The following is a 27,144-nucleotide window of genomic DNA, read 5'->3' on the forward strand; positions in this document are numbered from 1 at the left end:
CACGGGGCCAGTCCTGTCCCCGGGAGGGTGCGCCTCCCAGCTTATTCCCGTCCTTGTGCACAGAAATGCTCAGTGTTCTGAGTCACAGGTTGGAGGGGTCCCAGCTGAGCCTCGAGGGACGGTGCCCTTTAAATGTGGGGCTAAGAGGCCGGCCGGTGTGGCTTAGCGGTTCAGCAGACCTATGACCCAGGAGGTCAGGGTTCAATTCCCGGTCAGGGCACATGCCCGGGTTGCGGGCTCGATCCCCAGTGTGGGGTGTGCAGGAGGCAGCCGATCCATGATTCTCATCGATGGTTCTATCTTCCTCTCCCTCCCTCTCTGAAATCAACAAAAACTTTTTTTAAAATAAATAAATGTGGGGCTAAGAGTCCAGAGAGGGCACAGGAGGGAGGGAGAGGAGAGCCCAGGGCTGCGTGGTGGCATCGGGGAAGCCCAGAGAAGGGTCTGCAGCTCCCGACGGGAAGCCAGGCTGCACGGACACCTGCCCGAGTGTGGCAGAGAGAACGCCAGCGTGAAGCTTGGTGACCGAGTGCCAGCCAGCGACCTGGTGTCACCAGGCACCGCCCCTGCACGGGCTCGGGGGACCCGGTACGGCCACACCCCCTACAAAGGAGCAAGTCGTCCAGAAGGTGACAGCCTGTCCTGGTCACACGGCCTGGCCAGGGGTGGCAGAAGTGGCGTCGAACCAGGCCCCTGGCTCCGAGCCTGCGCTGTGAGGCCGTGGCCATGGGCCAGGCCCGCAGGAGAGTGCAGGAAGGTGCAGGGCCCCGAGATGCAGGCCCCCAAGAAGCAGGGCGCCCGTTCTGTGCCTGTCCCCGTCCCTGTCCAGGCCACTCCGCGCCTGTCCCATCCGCCTGAGCCTGTCAGCGCGCCCTGGGACCAGCCCATCACTCCTGCCAGCCACCTTCTGAGCAGATTTGCAAAACCAAGTGCCAGAGGCCGAAACGCCGCTGCCCGGGGTCCCAGGTGGCACCGACCCCAATGCCAGCCGGCTTGGCGTCTTGTCCAAGCGGTTTCCAGGCCACTGGTCTCGGCCAGGGAGTGGGGCCGGCTCCGGAGAGGGGGGCCTCGGGGCAGCGTGTTTTGTGACCCTGGTGTCAACGCTCGCTCGGAAGCGTCTGGCTTCGTGCCCGCCTGTCCCCGCGGCCACCAGGGCTCCCGGAAGACAGCGTGGTCTGACCTGGGCCTTCTTGGGGCCCCTGCTCTGCTCTGCTGAGCCGGTGGACGCCTGGCCCCCAGGGGTGGGGCCGCTGAGGGGCCCGGCTGTGCAGGCAGCTTCCTCCTCCCGCCCCCGCCCTGCGTTCCAGGAGGAGGACGTTTTATTAGCTGATTAGGGAAGATTCATGCGTTCTGCGCGGCGATCTGACTAAAAAAGGAACTTGACGCACATTCGGATTCAGAAGCCGTGCGAGAGCAGCGGTGTTTTCCCGGGGCCGCCCTGGGGGAGAGCCGTTAAAGTGACAAACTGCGGGAAGCGCATCGTAACACAAACAAATGGGAGAGTGGGCCCCGCGGCTTTAAAGACGGGCTCATGGGGCTTCTCCAGGCACGGTCTGGTCTGTGCCGAGGGAGACGGCCCCACCCGCACCGCGGCCGCCCTCCCACACGCCCCTCCACGCTGCCGGGCAGGGGCGGAGGCCCGCGGCCGTCCGACAGCAGCGCCAAGCTGTACCGGGTCCCGTGCCCGGTGTGAGGGGACCCAGAAGGCGTCTGCCGGGCTGCGGGCTCTGGCTCAGGACGCCTGGGCATTCAGTGGGTCTCAGGCGAAGCCTCTGACCCCCTCTGAGCCTCCGTTTCCTCGTCTGTAAAATGGGGACACGTTCATCTGACAGAATCTTCAAGGACCACACCTGGCAAATACGGCCCGTGCCGTCCCGGGCGCCAGCTGGGCGCGCCTGCTGGGGAGCACCCTCGGGTGACAAGTCAGTGGGACAGGCGCCTGCCTCCGCTGCGCCCCACGCCCACTGCTGTGCCGGCCACAGGCGGGTTTAGAGGGTTGAACTGTGTCCCCCAACGATGTCAAAGCCCGGCCCCAGGCCCGGGAAGGCGGCCTTACTTGGAAACAGTCTTTGCAGATGGACACGCAGTGGGATGAGGTCATTAGGATGGCCCTGCCCCTCAGGAGGAGGGGAGGGAGGCAGCTGCCCAGGGCGAGGGAGGGGGAGGGGGGGAGGAGGGAAGGGGGAGGGAGGCCCAGGACGCAGGAGCCCCAGCGCGGGCCAGGCAGGAAGGGGCTCCCAGGTTTCAGCGGGAGCGGCCCTGTGGGCACTGGCCAACTCGCCCCTGGAACTGAGCGGCTGAGTGCCCGTTGCTTTAAGTTGCCCGCCGGTGCCACTTGCCGCCTTAGGGGTCGGACACAGCATCCTCCGGGGCAGGCCCTGCGGCCCCCTTACCTCAGGGGGCTGGACGCGGCGGCCCCCCGGAAGCCTGGGCGCGGCGTCGGCTCCCAGGGCAGGTGCAGCTCCAGAACGTAGTGCACCTGCGTCAGGAGAGCCAGCAGCAGCTGCGGGTAGGCCTCCTGCACCGTCACCTTGAACTCCTGCGCCAGCTGCAGGCTGTGCAGCGTGTTGGTGGCCTGTCGGGCGGCAGCGGACGCTCACTGGAGCCGGGCCGTCCATCACACCCTCGGCCGCCCTGCTGCCCAGCCCTGCTCACGGGACCGAGCCCCTGAGGTGCCCTCCCATGGGCCTGGCTCTGCCCACTCCCCTGCTGCCTCCTGCGCTTGGGTGGGGCATTCGGTCCAGAATGTTCTCAGGGGGGCACTGAGTGGCAATAACGAGGGCAGGGCAGGGACACGGGCGTGCTGGGACGCAGGGAGGGCCACCTGCTGACCCCACGCAGACCCCTTCTCCAGGCCGGACGGGCAGGGCAGGGCTGGGCTGGGCGCTGCCCCCCCCCCCCCCCCCGGGCCTGGCACGCCGAGGGCACCCAGACACTGCTGATCTCTCCCCGAATGGCCACAGGATGTCGTCAGCCCCGTGGCAGTGGGTGACGGCCTAGGGGTGGCAGACTCACAGCCAGCAAGCGCAGGTGGGTCTTGTCCGCGGGCTGGGGGTCGCTGGGGCTGGGCCTGCCGGGCAGGGGCCTCTCCTGCAGCCAGGCCAGCAGGGTGGCCAGCACCAGGCGGCTCCCACGCTGCTCGGCCCCCAGGGCCCGCCACAGCTGGAAGGCGTGGCTGTGGGCAGAGAGGCACCGTGAGGGCTCAGCCAGCCAGCGTGCCACGACCGAGGCCTCAGGCGCCTGGAGAGGCGTGGCCGGGGGCCATGGGAGATGCCCCGGGTCCCTGTTCTTGGGTCTCCCCACCTTCAGGGTCTTGTCTCCAGCCCTGTCACCCCAGCTGCAGACTGACTGTGCCACCTTCCATGGCTCCCAAGTACTGGCAGGGCACGTCCAGCTGGCACTCAGAGCCACCACCCTCTGACCCCTGCCCTCTGACCTCCAGGCCCTGCCTGTCCTCCCTCCTCTCCTGCCTCTGGGCCTCCACAGATGCTATCATTCCTTGTGCTTGGAGCACCCCTCCTCACTGGCCTACTTCCACTGCCTCGCCAGCAGTCGCCTCCTCCTGGAAGCCTGCCTGGCTTCCTCCTCCTAGAAAAGGCCCCGCAGGGTTTCCTGTGGACAGGAACCGAGTTAACGGATCCATCTGACAGCACAGGAGTCAGAGACAAACTCAACACCGAGGGAGGGACCCTCCCCTGAAACCGCCGGAGGCAGCAAAGGCGTCAGGTGACTCCAGGGCAGTCCCACGGCTCCGGCCAGCGCCTACACACGGGACCGGCTGCTCGGACTGTGAATGCAAAAGGACACACACGCCTCTGGAAAGACAGGAAGTGAGAGCTGATGGAGTTCGGGAGAGAGAGGGAGGAAATGGCAACGCTCGCTCAGAAAATAAAACCCAGCCTTGCGCTTTTAAAAGATGCCTGATTGCCCAGCCGGCGTGGCTCCGTGGTTGAGCTCTGACCTACGAACCAGGAGGCTGCATGCTCGATCCCCAGTTGGAGGCAGCCGATCGAGGTTTCTATCTCTCTATCCCTCTCCCTTCCTCTTGCCCTAAAATCAATAAAAACATCTTTAAAAAAACCCACACAAGACAAGAGTGATAAGACTCAAGTGAAAATGGAATAAGGGGCCTGGAGGAAAAGCAGTAAAAACGATCGAGAGAATGAAGTGAACTAAGGAGGAAGCCAGAAGGACCGCGAGAAGGTACTGGGAGAGAAAGCCGGTGAGGAGGGAACAGCTTCGAATCGCAGGACTCTCTGAAGAAGCAAAACAGCAACAGAACAAACGAATATTTAAAACCACAACCAAGAGGACTTTTCAGAAACAACAAAAATACTTAACCCCACATAAGCGAGGACCCGGGAGAACTCATCACCGACCCAGAGACATTTCTTAGTGTAACTATTACATTTCAAAGATCAAGGGGAAACCTGCAAAAACAGGGCAAACAAGCCTTTGTCATCAGACTCTTCAAAGACAAAGCGGGGCTACAACCGGGCAGCACGGAGAAGACACCTCCTAGAGGAAAGCGCAAACCGAGGGTTTTATACCCAGACCAGCCGTCCGCCACGCGCACAACCTCCGACATAAGGAACCTGGGCGGTCCGACGCCAGGCGCCCTCCTGGAGGGACCTGTCAGGAGATGAGTGTCACCAGCTGAGTGACCAGACACGGTAGCCAAGGGACGGATGAGGATGCGACCACAACCGGTGCGGGCCAGGTCCAGGTGGGGGAGGGAGCGAGAGGTGTCTGTGCCCAGGAACCGTGTCTCGAGGCCCCGCGGCAGGAGCGTGGTGGGTGGGAGTCAGAGCTGAGATAGGAGGGAGGAAGAGGACCCCAGCCACCTCCGGACTTGGGTTGGAGGCCTGTGGTGGCCCCTGGGGGGAGGGGGGCAGGTAGGAGGAGGGGGTCCTTGGAGGAGCAGAAGGAAGGAGGCTCTGGTGTGGTTGGGGGTACTCAGGACCCCTCTCTGCACAGTGACGGGGTCGAGGCCGGGCAGGGTGTTCCAAGTGGGGCACGGATAGAATGCAAGGCGAGCATGGCCTCCGCAGGGCCCGCCCCAGGAGGTGCGCGATCCAGGAGCAGGTCAGCGGACTCTCCCTGGCTGGGGGAGGCCGGAGGGTGGGGCGGGGGGTTGTGAGGGAAGGGGGGCTGGGCACCTGTCCAGGGTGACGGAGAAGTCCAGGAAGGTGGCCACCAGCTCGGGGGTGTGGTTCCGGGCCAGCAGGGTGATGGCCTGCAGAGCATCCTCCTTGGCTTGGGGGATGCGGACGGAGCAGAGCTGCAGGTGGATGGCCTGACCCAGGTTGGCAACCTGCGCGGGAGGGGCGTGTGGGGGAGAGGGCCAGTCTGAGCGGGGGGGCCAGGCCCGTCCTGGGGAGCCTAAGGGGACGGAGGCCCTGCCCTGGTGAGCGTGGAACTCTCCTGAGTGGCCGTGAGCTTGAGCCTGATGGGGAGACACAGGCCTGCCCATGGTGGTCTGAGGGAGGAGGCGCGGCCCTGCCTGGACACCGGGTCAGAAGGGGAGTCCCCGCCTGAGAGGGAGAGTCCACTGCCTTTCGCAGGTACTGAGGCCTTTGACTCCGTCTAAACGTTGCCCAGTCCCTGGAGGAGGCAGACTCACCCACCTCGTCACCTCCTGACGTGCCGCTGGGGCCTGTGCGGTTCCCTGTGCCTGGAGCGCCCTCCCACCTCCGCTCTGGGTGTCTCCGCCTCATCTGTCCACGCCCAGACCCAGGATCGCCCACCCGAGGCTTGGTCTGCAGGACCCGGCATTCGTCACCCTCTTTCTGGGGCTCTGCCCGCCAGGCACACTTCCTCACCTCTGCGTGACCCGTGCTGTCCTGGCTCATCTGCCCGGGTCTGCGCACCGGGTCCCCGAGACGCCGGGTCCCCGAGACGCCGGGTCCCCGAGATGCCGGAGGGTCCTGGCGTGCCTCCTCTTCCCCAGCCCCACCTACCGCTCACTCAGCGCCTGTCTGGTGTCTGCCCCTGTGCACACCACCGGGCCCAGCACACCTGCTCGGGCCATTCCCTCCTCCTCTCCCTCCTCGGAACCTATGGGGTGGGGGGGTGTCTGTGTCTCCCCCACAGGCTCAAGCTCAGGGCCGCGCCTCGGCCCAGAGGCCCCAGCCCTTGGGTGTGACTGGCCACCCCTCTGCCCGCCGGGTCTCCGCCGCCCTCACAGTCTCCAGCTGGGCCCCGTGCTCCTGGACGGCAGTGAGCAGCACGCTGGCGGCCGCCTGCACGCGGAAGGGGCTGGTGGAGCCCAGGCCTTCTACGGCCGTCCAGATGAGGTCGGTCAGCTCCGCCTGCGTGAGAAGCTGCATGACCTCCTGTGGCGGCAGGAGGGGAGGCAGCGTCACCGCGGGGCCCCTGCCTTGGCGCCACGTCCCGCCTCGGCTCGTACCCCTTCTCCCCTGCTCCGGGCGCCTCAGTCTAGGAGCATCTCCACATCCTGAGCCCACTCCTCTGGGTCCATAATGGATGTCAGAATATTTATTGGAATCTTTTTTTAAAATATATTTTTATTGACCTCCTACAGAGAGGAAGGAAGAAGGATAGAGAGCTAGAAACATCAATGAGAGAGAAACATCGATGAGAGAGAAACATCGATCTGCTGTCTCCTACACACTCCCTACAGGGGATGTGCCTGCAACCAAGGTACATGCCCCCGACCGGAATCAAACCTGGGACCCTTCAGTCTGCAGGCCGATGCTCTATCCACTGAGCCAAACTGGTTAGGGCTATTAGAATCTTATTATTCTAAAATTTTAGTGAAATCTTTGTGAGAATGTTAGGCGATTAGTTGTTAGAACGTTAAAATCATTTCAGTGACATATTTGTAGTTTATACTAACTTTTAAAAAGGAATATTAGGCTATTTCAAATCTGGTTAGAACATTTGTTAGAAGATTAAATTGTTTTCTAAGATGTCAAATTTTGGTTAAAGTTCTAGTATGTAGAATGTTTGGGAAGAAATTCAACTTGGAATGGTGGTTAGATACTCAGAGTCCTTGAGTCCTGCCGGCTCAGGAAGGTAAACACCCAGAGCATGAGAACATGAGTGTGGGGGGGTGATAGTGATGGAGGCTTAGTGGTGGAGCATTGGTGATGGTGGAGATGACAGGGTGGTGGTGGTGATGCTGGTGATGATGGTGGTGGTGGTGATGCTGGTGGTTGTGTGATGATGATGGTGATGGTGATGATGATGATGATGGTGATGGTGATGGTGATGAGGATGATGGTGATGGTGATGGTGATGATGATGGTGGTGTTGATAGTGGTGATGGTGATGGTGGTGGTGATGGTGATGAAGGTGGTGATGATAATGGTGATGATGGTAATGAGGATGGGGTGATGGTGGTGATAGTGCTGGAGATGGTGATGGTGATGATGGTAGTGAGGATGGGGAGATGGTGGTGATAGTGGTGATAGTGGTGATGGTGGTGATGGTGGTGGTGGTGGTGGTGATGATGGTAATGAGGATGGTGGTGATGGTGGTGGTAGTGGTGATGGTGATGGTCGTGATAGTGGTGATGGTGGTGGTGATGGTGATGATGGTGGTGGTGATGGTGATGATGGTAGTGAGGATGGTGGTGAAGGTGGTGGTGATGGTGATGGTGATGATGGTAGTGAGGATGGGGTGATGGTGATGATAGTGGTGATGGTGGTGATGGTGGTGGTGGTGGTGGTGATGATGGTAATGAGGATGGTGGTGATGGTGGTGAAGGTGGTGGTGATGGTGATGGTGGTAGTGAGGATGGTGGTGATGGTGGTGATGGTGGCAGTGGTGATGGTGATGATGGTGGTAGTGGTGATGGTGATGATGGTGGTAGTGGTGATGGTGATGATGGTAGTGAGGATGGGGTGATGGTGGTGATAGTGGTGGAGATGGTGATGGTGATGATGGTAGTGAGGATGGGGTGATGGTGATGATAGTGGTGATGGTGGTGATGGTGGTGGTGGTGGTGGTGATGATGGTAATGAGGATGGTGGTGATGGTGGTGGTAGTGGTGATGGTGATGGTCGTGATAGTGGTGATGGTGGTGGTGATGGTGATGATGGTAGTGAGGATGGTGGTGAAGGTGGTGGTGATGGTGATGGTGATGATGGTAGTGAGGATGGGGTGATGGTGATGATAGTGGTGATGGTGGTGATGGTGGTGGTGGTGGTGGTGATGATGGTAATGAGGATGGTGGTGATGGTGGTGAAGGTGGTGGTGATGGTGATGGTGGTAGTGAGGATGGTGGTGATGGTGGTGATGGTGGCAGTGGTGATGGTGATGATGGTGGTAGTGGTGATGGTGATGATGGTGGTAGTGGTGATGGTGATGATGGTAGTGAGGATGGGGTGATGGTGGTGATAGTGGTGGAGATGGTGATGGTGATGATGGTAGTGAGGATGGGGTGATGGTGATGATAGTGGTGATGGTGGTGATGGTGGTGGTGGTGGTGGTGATGATGGTAATGAGGATGGTGGTGATGGTGGTGAAGGTGTAGTGTATACAGACCATCTGAGGAATCAGAACTTGGGACTAGAACCAAGGCCTGTTCTCCAAACGACTTACCATCCCTGGATTAGCAGACCCCCCACCTCTCCCTCTGTGCTCCTGTCTGTCACTGTCACTGTCCAAGGCAGAGCCAGAGCTGAGCACCCGCTCCGTGTTCAGGGACAGGTCAGAGTGGGAGGCCGCCCCTGCCCAGTCCTGGTAGCTCGTCCACCTGAGGGCCTGGTGCTCCGGGCCCTTCCCCACGGGCCCCACTGCTCCCCTCCCTTCCTGCTCCACCTCTGCCCCCGGCCCAGGCTATTGGGCATCAACGGAAGCCAACCCAGGCTTTTCCGCTCTGGCCCTGGACCTCAGGGCTTTAGGTCTTCCACATGGAACTTCCGACGGCCTCACTGACAGCTCGCGGTGCTGCAGAACGCTGGGCTCTGGGATCAGCCAGGACCAGACTCAGAACCCACGGGGCCCTGACCGCTTCCTCAGCATTCGGTTCAACCGAGCGGCTGTGTACTGGAGGCTGCTCTCCCACCAGGCCCTGCTGAGCCCGGCGTCGGGGCGGGGCGCACACGGCCTAACGGGCAGCCTGGCCAGCACACTGAGCTCAGGGTCTTCACGAGCCACGAGCTCAACACCAAGAACGGGCGAGCCGAGGTCGCGTGTCAGACACACCACGACGGCTCACTCAGAACACCAGGCTCCACGCAGCACCCGTCCACGCCAGCCCAGACACGCCCGGCTCGGCCCTGCGCATCTGCAGGTGGGACTGCAGCTCAAATCAGGTGCGAAGTGTCACAAAGACACGGGTCTCACGGTGGCGAGAGGGATGTGGGCGCACACGCCTCCTCCCAGCCATTGGCCTCGGAGGGTCTGGCCAAGGGACAGCAGGCGGCAGGGCGGGGAGACAGGACTGGCTTCGGAGGAGCAGGCGGGCCTTTCGGAGGCTAAGAAAGGCGCCTGCGAAGATGAGGAGGGCGGGCCTGCTCCTGCCCGGTGCGTGCCTGCGGGGCCCAGCCACCGAGGGAAGGAGGTCGTGGGGCGCCTCAGGGAACACCTCCCCTGCCAGCCGCCCCGTGGGCACCATTTGTTGGCGCTCATGGAGGCTGAGGTGCCACCGACACCACTCCGCCCATTTCACGGAGGAAGACTGAGGCTCAGAGAGGAGGGGCTTGTCCAAGGCGGAAGCAGTGAGAGAAGGAGCTGGGACCCCAGTGTCCGCGCCCAGCTCCTCCCTCCACACCCCCCCGTCCCTGTCCCCCCGGCCAGGCCAGCGGCCAAGGCTCCCCCACAGCTCTCAGTTAACCACCAGAGACGCAGATGAGATCCTGGCCTAGGTTTAATACTCATGCCCTGGCCCAGGTGCTGACCCCTGGGTCCAGCCAGGCCACACCAGCAGCCAGAACCGGAACCTCCTCAGAGGGGTCGACAGTGGGGGTGGGAGGAGAGCATGGCCACGGCCCCCCACCCGGACCTGCCCACGATTCTCAGGGCCTTGACCTTGGTGACTTGGTGGCTGCTCAGCTGGAAGAGCTGGTCCTTCGGGAACACCACCGCCCGGGGCACGGGGGGGCGCGGCCTTCTGGTCTCCGCTGCTCCAGAGCAGGGCCTCGTCCTGGCCGGCGGGGGCCAGCTTCTTGGGGACCGGCTCCTTCACCTGCGCAGCCCCTGCAGGCCGGGGGGCAGTGGGCGGGGGTGAGCGCCGGGAAAGGGTGGGCTTGGGGACTAGGCTGGGACAGGCAGGGGTTAGGGTCGCTGGTAGGCAGGGTCAGGGCGGGGTCCAAGTTTGGGGATGGGGCTCAGAGAGGTTCTGGGGGCCTCTGTGGGGTTAGAGGTAGGTTTGGGGCAGGCTGGGGGGAGCTGAGTTCAGGGGTGTGGCATCAGCAGAGGCGTGGCGAGGTGGCCGTGGGCCCCATGGTGAGGTGGCCCGCGGTGCTGGCCGGCGGGAGCTCACCTCTCTGGTGGACCAGGAGCTGGTGGAGGTGGGCCAGGCCCTCCAGGCTGGAGTGCTGGGCGGCCTGGTCAGGGTCCTGGCACAGAATCCCCAGCATGCCCACCAGCTGCCCGAGCCGCTTGAAGTCCTCTTTCGGCTGCGGGGAGAGTGGGGACCGATGGCAGAACCCGCCCACGGAACCCCCCGCCCCGCCCTCACCCCAGCACCAGGGTCGGGCGCCTCCAGGCATGTGGCCGGGCTGGGACTCAGCTGGGGTGAACTTTAAGGGGTGGCCCACACACACAGGAAGCAAGAGAAATCACATTTCACGCGCTATTTAGAAAAATCAGCATGACCAGGAAAACCCCATCCGGAAATAAGCTTCAAAACCGTAAACAAAGACAGGAGGGACTGTCCGCCCCCTGAGGGCGCCTCCCTGGTCTCACCCGAACCCCAGACCTGGGTCTCAGGCAGCCGGGCCACCGTGTGCGGAGGTGGTCGGTTAAAACATCGGTTTACATGGTACTGGTCTTGGCTGCAGTGTTTTGCCCCCCCCAGAGTGTTGCGCCCCCAGAGTGTTGCGCCCCCAGAGTGTTGCGCCCCCAGAGTGTTGCGCCCCCAGAGTGTTGCGCCCCCAGAGTGTTGCGCCCCAGGCGAGCTCGCCTCACCCTCGTCTGTGCTGTGGAAACTGATTTCGAGTAAATTGAAGCCACTTTGAACCCATCTGGAGGGGTCCTCCTCCTCCGCGTGGGGAGCTGGCGGAGTCCGCGCACTGAGCTCCCGGCAGAGCCCACCCTGCTCCCCAAGGCCAGGCCCAGAGCCCCGCCTTCCCGAGAAGGCGCCCTCCAGGCATCAGGCCCAGGAACTAATTTCCTTATCTCCCCGCGAGGCTCCCTAAGGAGTTAGTGCTGATTTTGGCTGATAGACCAAGTACAACTCGCTCCCTGAACACAGGCTGCTGTCCATTCAACCCAGGGGCCAGCGCCACAGATGGGGGTTCAGCTGGGACCCAGGAACCGATGGGGGTCGTGAGGGACGGAGGGCGTGGGATGGGGGTGCCCCGGGCAGTAACTGCTAAGCCTCGTCGGGGCAGGCCGCACACCTTAGGAGCCCTTAGCGGCCCCCACTCCATCCCATCCCCGCTGTGTCCCTCCGGGGAAGAAACTCAACTCAGGGTGGGGCTTCCAGGGGCTTGGACCCGAGCCCAGCCTCCTGGGTCAAGGGTCAGGGCGCAGCCAGGCGGACTTCAGAGTCCTTAATCCCCCCCAAGCCTGCTTTCTCCTATGAAAAGAGGGGGACTCCCTGGCCACCCCAGGGCACTCAGGGACCCACCCCGTGTGGGTGGCAGGGCACAGGGACCTTGAACCCTGAGAGCTCTGGCAGGCTCTGGGAGGGGCCGGTTTGGCTGGGACGGCAGAGGCGGTGGGGCGCGGGGCATGGGGTGTGGGCCCGGGTACTCACGTCCAGGTAGAGGTTATTGCTCAGGAATCTGAGGAGGCTCATGCAGCTCTTCACAGCCCGCTGCCGCTCGTGCGCCTTCTCCGACGCCAGCCACACATACAGATGCTGTGGTTGGGGCGGGCAAGGCAGGGTGCTGCAGCCCGGGACCCAACTCCGGCCAGGCTCTGCCCTGCCGCAGGCCCCGCCCACCATAGCAAGGCCACGCCCTCATTTCCTACTCCGCCCACCGCGGCTCAGGCCCTGCCCCCTGGCAAGGAACTGTCCTATTTGCGAGGCGCAGGCTCCGCCCACTGTGGCTCAGACCCCGCCCCCTGGCAGGGAACTGTTCTATAAGCCAGGCTCAGGCTCTGCCCTGCCGCAGGCCCCGCCCACCACAGCAAGGCCACGCCCTCATTTCCTACCCCGCCCACCGCGGCTCAGGCCCTGCCCCCTGGCAATGAACTGTCCTAGTTGCCAGGCTCAGGCTCCGCCCACCGCGGCTCAGGCCCCGCCCCCCGGCAAGGAGCAGGTTTATGAGCCAGGCTCAGGTGACGGTCCACCTCGTCTCCTCTGGGCCATCCTCCTGGCTCACCCTCGGACCCAGCCCTGCCGGTGCCCGCCCCGCACAGCGCCCCCCACCTCACCGACAGCAGGAAGTGCAGCTCCTCCGCCGTGGGGTTCTGGGTGATGAAGGTCTGCATCATCTGGTCCAGCGCCTCCGCAGTCTGGTTGTAGAGGTTCTGTGTGGGACGATACACCGCCAGGTGGCACCACGCCCGGTGGGCGGCTGGAGGCGGAGGCCTGCGCGGGGCGGCGTGCTTTTGGCCTCTCAGTGCTAGCGGTGCCCGCTTCCTGCAGACCCCCGGCCGGCTGCCCACCCTACTTGGCAGATGGTGGGGCTGGGCAGGAGGGCGGTCTGGCCGGCCCCAGGGCACAGGCTTCCCAGTGGCCGAGGCAAGTTCCTTTCCCGCAGCGCTGGCTCCGCCGGAGGGCAGCAGAGGCCCGGCCTCGGCAGGCCTGCGGGTGCCCCCCACTGCGCTGCCATCGCTGTCCTGGAATGCTTAGAGCCCTGCATTTCCACTTTGCAGGGGTCCTGGCAAGTCTGCATCTGGTTCCAATTCTTGGGTCCCCCACACAGGCCCCCACTCTTTACGGCTTGGTTCGCCAGGGTGTGCTCAGGGGGGAGGGGCCGCAGGACCGGCGCAGTCCACCCTCCGTCGGAGCCTGGAGGGGCAGAGCCGCCACCTCCCTGGGTCCCTGGGGAGCTCCCAGGCCTGGGAGTAGCAGGGGCTCAGTTAGCACGAGCGCCCTTCCAAGGCACGAGCAGCAGGCAGAGCCGGACCCCTGCCTGGGCCCCTCGGAGAGCCGGACCCCTGCCCGGGCCCCTGGGAGAGGTGGACCCCTGCCCGGGCCCCTCGGAGAGCCGGACCCCTGCCCGGGCCCCTCGGAGAGCCGGACCTCTGCCCGGGCCCCTCGGAGAGCCGGACCCCTGCCCGGGCCCCTCGGAGAGCCGGACCCCTGCCCGGGCCCCTCGGAGAGCCGGACCTCTGCCTGGGCCCCTCGGAGAGCCGGACCCCTGCCCGGGCCCCTCGGAGAGCCGGACCCCTGCCCGGGCCCCTGGGAGAGGCGGACCCCTGCCCGGGCCCCTCGGAGAGCCGGACCTCTGCCCGGGCCCCTGGGAGAGCCGGACCCCTGCCCGGGCCCCTCGGAGAGCCGGACCCCTGCCCGGGCCCCTGGGAGAGGCGGACCCCTGCCCGGGCCCCTGGGAGAGCTGGACCCCTGCCCGGGCCCCTGGGAGAGCCGGACCCCTGCCCGGGCCCCTCGGAGAGCCGGACCCCTGCCCGGGCCCCTGGGAGAGGCGGACCCCTGCCCGGGCCCCTCGGAGAGCCGGACCTCTGCCCGGGCCCCTGGGAGAGCCGGACCCCTGCCCGGGCCCCTGGGAGAGGCGGACCCCTGCCCGGGCCCCTCGGAGAGGCGGCGGGCGCCGGGCGCACCTGGATGTTGGGCGGCTCCAGGAAGAGGCAGGTGTGTTTCTCCAGCACGTCCAGCAGCGGCAGGGCCAGCACGCTGCGCAGGCAGACGGTCAGGAGCCGCGACTTCTTCTCCAGGTTCAGGGGCGGCCTCAGCTTACTGTGCGGAGGACAGAGGTGGTGAGGGAGGGCGCGGGGCTGGGATGGGAAGGGGCATCTGCCAGCATAGCCAGGAGCCTGCAACCCGGAGCAGCGCCTCCCCTCCCCACTCCCTGCCCCCCCCCCCCCGCCCCCCCCCGGACTGAGGCATCCCCTCCCCTCCGGCCTTTCGGCTTTGCCCGGAGACAGACGGGCCCCCCAGCCTTCCCCGAGTCCTGTGGCAGGTCCCTGTGCAGGTGACGCCCACAGGGGCTGTGAGGGACTCACCGGCCCTGCTGGGAGCAGGGACTGGGCAAGCCCTGCGGCCCTGCCACCTTTTACAGGGCGGCCTGGTATCTCCCCGCCCTGGCTGCGCCGCTGGGATTTGAGCCTGGTCTGCGCTCTGGGGAAGGCCCGCCCACCTCCCTGCCACCTGCCACCTGCCAGGTGCGGGTGGGCCCGCAGGGTGCCTGGCTGCTGCCTGCTGGGTCCCCTGCTGTCGGAGAGCACGCAGCACAGAGCCCCCCAGCCCCCGCGTCCTAGTCAGACACCCTGTCCTGGCCAGGGCCCCCTCGTCCTGCTGCAGGCGGACGGCTAAGTCAGAACCTCTCCCTGTGCTGGATCCCGGACCCTCCCTCCCTCCCTCCCTGAGGTGTTGGCTGGAGTCTGGACTCAGTTTCCCTTTGCAGTTTCTTTTCCAACGGCTGGGACCCGCTCTGGACTCGGCCGTGGCTGGGACCTTGTGCGAGTGACAGCTCTGACCCTGTGCCCAGGGCCCGCCGCTCTGGTCTCTGTGGGGGTGCCCATCCTCAGCCACCCTGGCCACCCTGGCCCCTCCCGGCGGGGCTCTGGCTTCCGGCCCCTCCCCGCGTGCGCGGGGGGCTACCAGAGGCTGCTGATGATGTGGATGGTCTGCTGGCGGGTCGACGTGCACAGCGTGTCCTTGGGCTCCTTCTCCATCAAAACCTGCGAAGGCCCCGGCACAGGCTGTCACGCACGCCCGGGCCGACCCCGTCCTGACCCCAAGTCTGATCTCTTCCTGAGACCTCAGTGCCGGCACGCGTGTGACCCAGGAGGGTGCTCCAGCTCCTCCCCCCTGCAGGCTGACCTGCCCCCCTTAGAGGACGAGAACACGGACTTCAGGTCAGAGAGGCCCTGCCTGGTGCTGGCAGCCCACGGAGCAGCTGCCCGGCCTCGGGCAAGTCCCCCAGCTGCTCAGAGCCGAGTTTATTCCCAGGTGCCGGGGCTCTGCTGCCCACGTGTTTTGCGTGAAGAAAGGCGCTCAGCCAATAGGAAACGCTGCCATTATCACTCCCGTCATTGTCCACACGTGTGTGTGTGTGTGTGTGTGTGTGTGCGTGTGTGTCCTCACAACCTGTGTTCTGAGCCCACACTCTAGATCAGTGGTTCTCAACCTCGGCTGCACATTAGAATCACCTGGGAATCTTTTTAAAATCCTGATTTCTGGGCCTCGTCCTCCAGAAATTCTGTTTCTTTGTTACTGATGTTGTGGCCTCACCCCATTACAAAGAAACAGAATTTCCAGAGGATGAGGCCCAGAAATCAGGATTTTAAAAAGATTCCCAGGTGATTCTACTGTGCAGCCAAGGTTGAGAACCACTGCTCTATAGGAATGACTGCTTTCATGTGGGTCGGTGTAAGCAGGACGAACGGGGCTGGCCTGTCTGGGCCTCAGCAGCGTCCCCTGTGCGGGGGGTGGGGGGGTGGGAGCGGGGAGGGCACGCACCTGGCCAGCTCAGGGTCCCGGGAAGGACCGAGGGGAGAGGGGGCATGGACGTGCCTCCAGGTGGGAAAGCTGGAGAGGGGCTTGTGCAGGCTTTACCCAGCCCTCCCTCAGCGGTGCCTCTTAGCAGGAGCCCAGCTGGTCTGACTGGGAGGGCACCCTCCCTGCCCCCCCAGGCCTGGCGCTCACCATCAGACACTCGGAGAGCTCAGGGATCTGGGAGAACTGGTAGCTGTGGGCGTCCCCGTTGCGGCTGACGGCGCCCACCAGCATGAGGATGGCGGTGAGGAAGCTCTGCTTCAGGGTCTCGTCCTGGCGTGCGGGTCAGGCCGGGAGCCGGGGGAGGGGGCGAGGGGAGGGCAGGAGAGAGGGAGAGCCTCCGTCACGCGGGGCAGCAGGCGCTGGGGCGGGGGCGGGGGGCGGCGGTGGCCCGGGCGCTGGACCTACCCAGGAGCTGTAGCGGAAGAAGAAGATCATCCGAGACAAGATGTTGTCCACCCACGGCAGGATGTGGGCCTTGGCCTTGACCGCCATCTGCCCGTAGGCCAGGAGGATGGTGCTGCTGGCCCACTTCCACCGCAGGTCCTCCGACGACTGGCCCTGTGGGGGGGGGGGCGGAGGGGGAGCAGCGTCGGGAGGTTCCCGGGCCCTAGCAGTGCACTGGGGGCGGGCCTCAGTTTACCTCGGCAGGAAAATAGGGAGCAAAGGCTCTGCCCCGGGGAGTTATCTGCGGTGCAGTGCGGACGGGGGTGGCTCCGTCCGTCTCCCCGGGCTCATGACCTCTGGCCCTTGTCTCCTGTTTCGGGCCAGGCCCAGGCCCAAGAGCTACTACCAAACGCACAGTGCCCACCGCAGCCACGGGGGCTGTCACCCAGCGCCTCCCAGCACCTCCCTTCAAGAGGGGAAACTGAGGCACGGGGGTCCCACCATAGGGGGGCTTAGTCCAGTGATGGCGAACCTTCTGAGCTTGGCGTGTCAGCATTTTGAAAAACCCTAACTTAACTCTGGTGCCGTGTCACATATAGAAATTTTTTGATATTTGCAACCATAGTAAAACAAAGACTTATATTTTTGATATTTATTTTCTATATTTAAATGTCATTTAACAAAGAAAAATCAACCAAAAAAATGAGTTCGCGTGTCACCTCTGGCACGCGTGTCATAGGTTCGCCGTCACTGGCTTAGCGGCTGGTCTGAACTGAACTGGAGGCCAGGACACGCGGTTCAGAGCTGGTGCCCCTGACTCGCCCCAGGGGGTTGTGGGAGCTCAGGGCTTCCCGGAGGGCGGGGCCCGAGGTCCCAGGCCCTTGCCCAGGCCCCGCGACCCGAGCCGGTACCTTCGGGGAGAAGCTGTGCAGGCTGCACTTGATGGGCGAGCTGCGGCCAAACTGCTCCAGGGCGGCCCACACGTGTTCCAGGTGGCGGACCGCCGTCAGCCCCACCGTGAGGGCGATGCCCTGGGGGGTGGGGACAGGTCACCACGTGGAGCCCAGGACCAGGCTGGCCCCTCACGGGGGTGTGGAAAGTGAGGCCCAGAAAGGGAGGGGCCTTGTCTGAGGTCACAGACAGCCACCTCCCACCCCCGCACACCCTTAGGACTTGCATCTCTGAGCCCAGCCCCGTCGGGGTTTCTCTTATGGGGTCTGGAGTGGGGTAGGGAGGCAGGAGGCAGAGGCAACTCCCTGGAGGCGGGTAATCCCGCGCCCCCCCCCACCCCCCCCCCGCCCCAGCTGTGAGCCGACATGAGCCAGAGGTGAGAACAGGGGCCAGGAGCCAGGTGTGAGCGGAGAATGAGGACCCAAGTGTGATGGGCTCAGTCTGTGACGGGGCGGGGCTCAGTGTGACCAGGGTCAGGGTCAGTGTGACCAGGGTCAGGGCTCAGCCTGTTACCAGGGTCAGGCTCAGGGTGTGACCAGGGTCAGGGTCAGGTGACCAGGGTCAGGGCTCAGCCTGTTACCAGGGTCAGGCTCAGGTGTGACCAGGGTCAGGGTCAGGTGACCAGGGTCAGGGTCAGGGTCAGGGTGACCAGGGTCAGGGTCAGGGTGACCAGGGTCGGGCTCAGCCAGTGGCCGGCTGAGAGCTGGGTGCTCACCTCCCTCTGCTTCGGCCACTGGTGGGACGTCCCCAGGAGGGCGCCCAGGTGCGTCCTGACCCTGGTGCTGTCGTCCTCGGCTTGAAGGATGAGCCCGTAGAAGATGAACAGGAAGGCCTGGGGGAGGGTTCAGCTTCCTGTCCATCCCTGTCCGCCTGGCGGCCGCCCGGGCTCCTGTGCCACCCTCTGTGGACCATCCACCTGCCTGGTAGTGGGGCTTCGGGGTGCGGCCTGCAGTCCTGCCCCTCAGCCCCCCCTCCTCCCTCGTGCCCTCCACCCCTGTGGTCCCCCCGTTTCCCTCCAGGGCCGGGGCCTCACGACAGCCGTGCATCCCATGGACAGGCAGCGGGGCTGCGCAGGGCAGGCGGGGCGGGGCCCACCTTCTCAGGGGCCTGCTCCTGGAGGGTCCGGTCAGGCCTGGTGAGCACCCACAGCAGCTCCTTGGACCACACGTCCACCTTCAGGAACTGGGCCGACTTGAAGGCCACCTGCGAGCAGATGGGGTGGCGGGGCTGGGGCCTCCCTTGAGCTGGGCCACCCCGGCGCCTCGGGCCTGACCCACCGTCCTCTCGCCCCTTCCCTCTCCTGAGAGCGTATGGAATTGGGGCCTGGCTGGGTGGCTCAGTGGATAGAGCATCGGACCGTGGACTGAAGGGTCCCGGGTTCGATTCCGGTCAAGGGCACATGCCTGGGTTGTGGGCTCGATCCCTAGTAGGGGGCGTGCAGGAGGCAGCCGATCCATGATTCTGTCTCATCAATGATTCTGTTTCTCTCTCTCTCTCCCTCTCCCTTCCTCTCTGAAATCAATAAAAACATATTTAAAAAATGTGCAGAATTGGGTTCTTTCTCCCTTAACCGTGACGGACTAACCAGGGAGTCACTGAGTCTATTTCCTGGTGGGCAGGCGTGTGGCCGTGACTCTGGTTCCCGACACGGCACGGCTGAGACTCCCCGTGCTCCCTGGGCCGGCCGGGTCCCTGTGTCCCGTCCAACGGCCTCTCGCTGGAGCCTGTGCCATCCTTGCCGTCTCCTGTGTGAAGGCGCGTGGCTCCTGCGGCTTCTCCGACGCTGGTGTTGTGTGGCTTTCACTTTCTCGGCCAGCCCAGCAAGGAGCTCATCCCGGGCCACGTGCGAGGGTGCCGGCTGCTTTCCGAACCTCCGCCGTTCCCCGGGCCCGTCTCTGCGGTTGATCTTTCACGTAGGTTCTGCCCAGAGAACGGGCCCTGCTTGCTCTCGGGCCTTCAGGCGAGGGGAACGGACACGGGCCCCGGGTGACTGTGTCCCGGCGAAGGGCCTGTTTGCACCGGGAGGGAGGCCCATGAGATCAACCCGGCGTTAGGTGTCTAAGTCGCTCCACCGGAGGGAGCGTTCCGTCTTCTCTCTCGGTAACGCCTTGTGCCGCCGCCGCCACTGCTGTGGCCTCGTTTCTTCCAGGTCCCGTTTGACCTCGATGACGCTGCCGCTCCGCCCGTGGTGACAATAATGACGCCTCGCAGGCCCAGTCGGGGGGGCCTTCCTCCAACCCCCACAGCCAGGTGCTTCCATCCCGTGTGACAGATGAGGAAACCGAGGCAAAGTGGGTCAGCCGGGCGCACAGCCGGGCTGTGATTGGTTGAACTTGACCTGGAACCCAGGTCGGCCAGGCCGGCGTCCGGAGCTCCTCCTCCCAGGCACAGCGGCCCTCTGGTGGGCGGACACCTGGGCTGCGGCGACTTCAGTCCACCCGGCTGCTCCCTGCCTGCCCCGCTGCGACCTGGGCCTCTGCACCCTCCGGCCCCTCAGGCATGGCCAGCCCCCAAGATGGGCGGGAGGCCTTGTATGTGCTGGACACCTGTGCCAGGCACTTAGGGGGCCAAGGTTCAAACCCCACGTCCCCCAAGGACCAGCCCATGACAGTGGTCAAGTCCTTGCCCTGGCCCCCCTGCGGCTGCGCAGGTGCCCGTCCCCCACGGCCCCCGCAGAGGCCTGGCGGGCCCCTTCCTACCTTGGTCAGCCACTCCTCCCAGCACACCTTCTCCTCCTGGTTGAAGAGCTCCTCTGTGGGAGAGAGGGGCCTCTGGGGCTGGGCCTGACGCACAGACCCCGTGTCCTCGGACCCCGGGCGGAGTCAGGGTGACGGCCCTGCCTCGGATCCGGGGGGAGGGGAGCTCCGAGGGCTGTGACATGCTAGGGCTTGGGGTCCAGAGCGGGGCTGGAGCTGTGGCCCCGCTGGCTCTGCCCTGTGACCTCAGGGGGCCACGCGAGGCGCCCCAAGGGTGAAGGAAGGGGCCGCTCCAGCACGGCCCTTTGAAATGGCTGGGGTCCCGTGACGGTGAGAGAACAGGGCTTGGTGGAGGGGGGGGGGGGCATTGTGAGACAGGAAGCGGGCCTCAGAGGGAGGGGCTGCTTCAGGAATGACCTGGGGGTGTCCACGGTCACCCCAGGCACAGGGACCTCCACTCAGCCTGTCCATCCCCCACCCATGACCTTTGAGGCCTCACTGTCCTCCTACAGCCTCCAACTCCTCGCTGACGCCACCAACCAATTCCCTCCTCAAACTCCTACCCACCCCTCAAGGCACAGCTTAGACTTGGCCGCCTCCTCCAGGAAGCCTTCCCTGGTGGCCGCCAGGGCAGCCCAGGACCTCGCCAGCCGGGCAGTCGTGAGCTCAGCCCACGGTTGTGAATGAATGAATGAATGAGTGAATGAGTGAGTGAGTGAGTGAGTGCGTGTTGAGAGTTGGCACTTGCTCCCCATGAGCTCCTGATGGCAGGGAGCCTGGCACATGGCAGGTCCTCCGTCAACAGTTGCTGTTGTGCCGTAGCTGAGCCCTTATCCTAGCGAGGCCCCAGCTTCGGGTCGGAGTGGGCAGCACAGCCGGACAGGGCTCCCCTGTGGGGTGCTGGGGCCGCCGCCCACTGCCCTCTGCCCCGAACATGCTCGCGGCCCAGCCCCCTCCTGGGTGTCTCTCTGTGACCTGCCCACCCTCCCCAGCCCAGGGCGGGGCACAGGGTGGCCTGGGCCTCAGGACCCACGGGAGGACCTACGTTTAGAGGTCAGGACGCCCATCACGTAGAGGAGGCTGCGGTGCGGGAACACGCCCGTCAGGACCTCGGCCTCCAGGTGCTGGGCCACCGCCCGCCACGAGTGCCTGCAGATGGCCACCAGCACGTTGCTGGCCGCATCCTGGTACGCCTCCTCCAGCTCCTGCTGGCGGGGCGGGGGGCGAGTGGTGAGCGTGGGCGCGTACAGGGGCCTGGGCATCGTCCCGTCTCCCGCGCCTCGAGGCCCTCCGCACCCACACACGGGAGGCCCAGCCAGGGCTGGAGGCTTCTGAGCGGGCAGGTGGGCCCAGGCGTGCAGGCGTGGTCGCCTGGCGGCCAGGCCCTCCCAACGCCTCCCGGCCTCAGCCCCAGGCCGGCAAGGGCCAGGTTTTCTCTGCGAAGCCTGGACGGCCCAGGAGGGAAGACGGAGCTGTGACATGGGCGCAGGGGGCAGTGGGATCACTCCTACTCCACATGGACCCAAACCCATCAGCCCGCCTGGGTGTTCAGAGCCCTGACTCCTGACCCCCTGGCAGCCAGCGCGCCGGGTAGGCCTTGGACGCACGAGACAAGAAAAGCCACCATCACAGACCGTATAAAGCCCAGAGACCAGCGGCCGAAGGACACAGGCCACGCAGATAGGAGAGGACCACGCGGTGGGGAGAGGATCACGCGGTGGGGAGAGGACCACGCGGTGGGGAGGGGAACATGCCGAGAGCAAACCAAGACCCTTGGAAGTTAAAGATGCGCAGGCACAGAGGGGAAACTCAGTAGGAGGCTGGATGATAACAGCACATCCTCAGGGCGGGCGGAGGGTGGAGATGGCAAAGGGGAGGCGAGATGAGTGTTGGGAGCCCCGGAAAGTGCCTCGGGGGAGTGCTGGGTGCCGGGTGGGTGTCCTGGAGCCAGGACAGGCATCGCAGGAGGCGTGGTCACCGCAGTTGCACCTGAGCCATTTCCACAAAGAAAGGAGCCAAGGAGCCCTGGCCGGTGTGGCTCAGTGGGTAGAGCGTCGGCCTGAGGACCAAAGGGTCCTGGGTTCGATTCCGGTCAAGGGCACGGACCTCTGTTGCAGGCTCCTCCCCGCCCGGGCCCTGGTCGGGGCGCGTGCAAGAGGCAACCCATCGATGTGTCTCTCTCACATCGATGTTTCTCTCTGTCTTTCCCTCTCTCCTCCTCTCTCCCTAAAAATCAATGGGAAAATATCCTCGGGTGAAGATTAACAGAACAACAACAAAAACCAAAAAAACAAAACAAAACCAAAAAAGAAAAAGAAGGAAAGGAGCCAAGTGGCCAGAGACCAGGACTCGGGACCTGGAAGCCAGTGGTAAAAGCAGCCCAGGGCGGGGCAGGCCCCTGGGAACGCAGAGCGTGAGGGGCGAGGAGGCGGCGGCAGGTAGGGGAGCGACGCTGGGGGTGGCTCCGGAGTCTCCAGGCCGCTCAGGGGGCAGGGAGACCATCTCCAACATGGAGGCCACGGTGCAGAGACAGATTCAGGGAAAGGCTTGGCCTCCAGCTGCACTTCCCCAGCAACCTTCTCAAGACGCTGCTGCGGACGCATCTCCACAGTGAGAGGAAAGGGGGGAGGCAGGCGTGGGGACCGGAGACGGGGTCCCTGACGGGGGTGGCAGTGGAGGCCCAGCCCGGCTCGGAGGCTGGGGCGGGGGATGCCCACCGTGGACTTGGTCATGTTCTCCAGGGCCAGTCTCATGAAGGCGTGCGCCCAGGTCTCCTCCAGGGAGTCACTGGCCCCGATGATGGTCTCCAGAATGTGGAACAGCCGGAACTTGTGCCGGTCGGAGATCTGTGGGCGGCAGAGTGGACAGCGGCTCGGGGACAAGTTGGGAGTCGCCAGTGAGAACATGGTGTGGGGAGGGGGAGGGGGAGGGAGGAGGCCCGAAGGGAAAGATCCCCAGTGGATGCACTGGGCCATTTGTCCAACATCCACTTAGTGAGCGCCTACTGTATGCAGGCCTTGAACTAGAGACAGAGGAATAAAAACTTGTCCCTATCCTTAGGGAACTGCTAGTGGAATTTCATCTCTAAAGCCAGTTTATTTATTTCTTAACTTATTTACTCATTTATTAACACTCACACATATCTTCCCCAGCAACCATCCACCCAACCATCCATCCATCCACCCATTCATCATCCATTCATCTATCATCCATCTATTCACCCATCCATCCACCTACCTACTAACCTACCCATATCCATCCACCCACCCATCATCCATCCACCCACCCACCCACCCACCCACCCATCATCATCATCCATCCACCCACCCACCCATCATCTATCCATCCACCTACCCACCCATCATCTATCCATCCACCTACCCACCCATCATCTATCCATCCACCCACCCACCCATCATCTATCCATCCACCCATCATCTATCCATCCACCTACCCACCCATCATCTATCCATCCACCCACCCACCCATCATCTATCCATCCACCCACCCACCCATCATCCACCCACTAACCCACCCATCAGCCATCCACCCACTAACCCACCCATCATCCACGCACCCATCTCTGCCACTTGATGGCTCTGTGACTTTAGGCAAATCAGTTCCCTTCCCTAAGCCCCAGTGTCCTCATCTATGGGGATCATAAGATTTGTATCATGAGATTGTTCTCAGGTCAGTCAACGCCTGTTGGCCCACTTTTCTCTCTCCCCCCTCAGCCCATTGGACAGGAGGAGACTGACTTGCCCCAAACCATGTGTCTGCTGTATGGAGAAGCCAAGAGTTGAGCCCGCCTTGGGCTCCACCCTCCCCTCTGCTCCCCTGCCTTTCGGGAGTGGCCTGAGCAAGTCCCACCTCAGGGTTGTCGGCAAAGTAGTCGTGGATGGTTTCCAGCACCAGGTTGGGGGCTTTGTACGCCATGCTCTGGACCTTCTTGATGATGTACTTCAGGCGGATGGGGTCTGAGCCGTTCAGGTCTCGGAGCATCTTGAAGCAGATGGCTACGGCACAGGCAGCAGGTGTGAGGGAGGAGGGGCTGTGGGAGGCCCAGGGGCCGGCGGGCGGGGCGGGCGGGGAATGAGCGATCGGGGAGTGAGGACTGGAGCACTGACCATGTCCTGGGCCTCCTGACTGTCCAGCCAGTCCTTCTGGGGCTCAGGACAGAAGGGGCAGGAATGCACGCGTATTCCCTCCTGGTCACCGATTCAACCATCCTTCTGTCCATCCATTTACATACTCATCTGTCGCCCACCTATCCACTGATCCATCTATACATTCATACTTATGTTTGTTCATCAATACATCTATCCATCCACTTGTCTGTCCATCTTTATACTCACCCACCAATCCAGCCACTGATAAATATATCCATCCACCCACCCGTTGACCCATCCATCCATCATCCATCCACCCATCCATCCATAAACTCACCATCCATCCCTCCATCCCTCCATCCCTCCATCCCTCCATCCCTCCCTCCCTTCACCCTCCACCCAGTCATTTCACATTCAACGATGTTCGCTCTGGGTGGTTGTAGGGCTGTGTGTGGGGCTCACAGAGGAGTCAGGGCCCAGCCCTGGGAGCCATGCCCAATATCAGTGGACGTTGGTTTGGTGGGGTGGTTGTACAAAAGGCCCTGGGCACACAGAGGGCAGGGGCAATACACCCTGATGAAGATGGAGGGGCAATCAAGACTGGCTTCCCAAAGGAGGTGGCAATTTAACCTTGTTTAGAAGGATCAGGGCACGTCATCCCTTGAATGAGGGGAAAGCATTTCAGGGAGCAGGCCAGGCCTAAGCGGAGGCTCTAAGGTGTGAAAGGTGTCGGGGGAGAGGAGGTGAGGCATGAGGGGGGCATCTGGGGGCTCAGGAGGCAGGAAGAGGCCAAGGAGGGCATGTGGGGCTCTCTGTTGAAAGCTGCAATGTCCACACCCTGGCATCCCCGTGTCCTGGAGGGAGGACTCCCCTGGCCTCATCCCCGGGACCTCTTGGGGTGGAGGGCCATAATGGAAAGTGCCGGAACCGAGTCCCAGGGCCGGGGGTCACCTGCGTTGTAGGCTTTCTCCAAGAACATCTTGTGCGCCTGGGGCCCCAGGGCCGCCTGGCTGATGTTGGACTTGCACAGGAAGATGGTGGGGGGATGCGCTGGTCTGTCCTGGTGGGCAGAGGTCTGAGGGCCCCTTCGGTAGGACAGGTCCTTCATGGATTCCGAGATGCAGGAGGAGATTCTGAAATGGAAAAGGGCTCCTGGGCATAGGCACCTGGGTGCCCTGTGTGTTCCTGGGTGTGAGCGCGGGGGACACTGAGGGTGCCTTGGTCTGGGTCAGGCTGGATCACACCCTTCCAGGCGTCCACCCTTCTGTTCAGTGGACTGACCAAGCCCTGGGAGGAGGGTGCAAGCCTTGTAGCCTCAGGGACACTCTTTTAAAAAAGGTATATATACAGACACTAGAGGCCTGGTGCACGAAAATCATGCACTGGAGGAGGGGGTCCCTCAGCCTGACCTGTGCCCTCTTGCAGTCTGGGAACCCTCGGGGGATGTCTGACTGCTGGCTTAGGCCTGTTCCCTGAAGAGCCTAAGCCAGGGGTCCTCAAACTACGGCCCGGGGGCCACATGCGGCCCGCCAAAAACATTTGTTTTTTTACTTCAAAATAAGATATGTGTAGTGTGCATAGGAATTTGTTCATAGTTTTTTTTTAAACTATAGTCTTGCCCTCCAACGGTCTGAGGGACAGTGAACTGGCCCCCTGTTTAAAAAGTTTGAGGACCCCTGGCCTAAGCTATCAGTCAGACATCCTTAGCACTGCCGCAGAGGTGGGAGAGGCTCCCGCCACTGCCGCTGTGCTCACCAGCCGTGAGCCTGGCTTCTGGCTGAGCAGCACTCCCCCTGTGGGAGTGCACTGACCACCAGGGCGCAGCTCCTGCATTGAGCGTCTGCCCCCTGGTGGTCAGTGCACATCATAGTGACCGGTCGTTCCACTGTTTGGTCGATTTGCATATTAGCCTTTTATTATATGGGATATCAGAGAGGAAGGGAGAGGGAGAGAGAGATAAGAGCATCAATGATGAGAGAGAATCATTGATCGGCTGCCTTCTGCTCACCCCACACTGGGGACCGAGCCTACAACCCGGCATGTGCCCTGACCAGGAATCAAACCCAGGCTGACACTCTATCCCCTGAGCCAAACCAGCTAGGGCCTCAGGGACACTTGAGTTGGCAGCATTGCCAGAGGGCCTGACTTCTCAGCCAGTGTTGGGGGGACATAGTTGGTAGGATGGGGGGTTTGGGATATGGCATCCCTGGCTCCAGCTCTCACACGAACTTGGGGACTTTCCAGGACCATGGGAGACTGTCCTGGCCACCTCACATCCCGGGTGGGGTCCTGGGGGAGGTCAGAGGGCATCAGGAGCAGGTGGGGCAGCGGCACATTAGAAAGTTTGTTTTGCAATATTTTATCACCCACTCATTACACCACATGAGAAACAGGTCTGATCATGTCACCCCAAATCCTCCTGCGGTTCCCCATACAAAAAAGCTACTAAAATAAAAAAGTGAATTAATCACATTTGCAAATGTAAAGGCAGTATGCAAAAACCAGTCATAGTTCTATAAGCTAGCAATAAAGAAATGGGAATTGAAATACAAAAGGTACCATAGACAATAGCACTAAAGATTATGAGAATATTCAGGTATACAACTAATCAATAATGGCAAGATCTGCATACTGTAAAGTACCAAATAATGATGAAAGACATGAAGAAGACTTTCCTAAGAAGAGACATACCATGTTCATGGGTTGGAAGACTTGATATTATTAAGATATCAATTTTCTCCAAATTTATCTAAATATTTAATACAATTCCAATGAAAACCCTAGGAGGATTTTTTTTGGTAGTAACCGACAATTCGTTTCTAAAGTTTATATGGAAAAGTGAAGGAACTGAGATGGCCAAAACACTATGGGAGGAACAACACGACTAATTTCAAGATTTATTACAAAACTGTAGTAGAAGAGAAGATATGTTATGACGAAAGCATAGAAATATAAATAAATAGAGCAAGACAGAGAGTCCACGAAAAGACGCATACATACAAGGCCGATTGATTTGTGATGAAGGTGCAAAGCCATTCAATTAAGAAAGGACCAGCACATGGTGTTGCCATTATTGGATACAAACATGGGGAAAAAAACCCTGACTCCTGCCTCCAACTATGTACAAAAATTAAATAAAAATAGACCAGAGACCTACAAGTCACACCTGACATTCTAACACGTCTAGAAGAAAATATAGGGAGAAATCTTCATGATCTTGGTTTAGACAAAAATTTCT

At 62.4% G+C, this 27,144-nt stretch overlaps 1 protein-coding gene across 1 annotated transcript in view; it reads right to left on the reverse strand.

Annotated features, from left to right (window-relative positions):
• The window catches only part of LOC138993137 (maestro heat-like repeat family member 5), a 33,611-nt gene that overhangs the window by 4,618 nt on the left and 1,849 nt on the right, over positions 1–27,144 (reverse strand). The window contains 21 exon segments of the mRNA XM_070392247.1: positions 2,394–2,575; positions 3,016–3,175; positions 5,160–5,314; positions 6,186–6,335; positions 10,000–10,072; positions 10,074–10,156; positions 10,440–10,589; positions 11,894–11,998; positions 12,517–12,612; positions 13,867–14,002; positions 14,867–14,946; positions 15,914–16,036; positions 16,172–16,324; positions 17,062–17,181; positions 17,817–17,933; positions 18,197–18,304; positions 19,801–19,853; positions 20,843–21,002; positions 22,515–22,643; positions 23,668–23,813; positions 24,858–25,039. Of these exon segments, the coding sequence (XP_070248348.1) occupies positions 2,394–2,575; positions 3,016–3,175; positions 5,160–5,314; positions 6,186–6,335; positions 10,000–10,072; positions 10,074–10,156; positions 10,440–10,589; positions 11,894–11,998; positions 12,517–12,612; positions 13,867–14,002; positions 14,867–14,946; positions 15,914–16,036; positions 16,172–16,324; positions 17,062–17,181; positions 17,817–17,933; positions 18,197–18,304; positions 19,801–19,853; positions 20,843–21,002; positions 22,515–22,643; positions 23,668–23,813; positions 24,858–25,039 (2,661 nt within the window).

Source organism: Myotis yumanensis, unplaced genomic scaffold (assembly GCF_028538775.1).
Source record: "Myotis yumanensis isolate MYYU_CA2020_CCGP unplaced genomic scaffold, mMyoYum1.0.hap1 SCAF_15, whole genome shotgun sequence".
NCBI lineage: Eukaryota > Metazoa > Chordata > Mammalia > Chiroptera > Vespertilionidae > Myotis > Myotis yumanensis.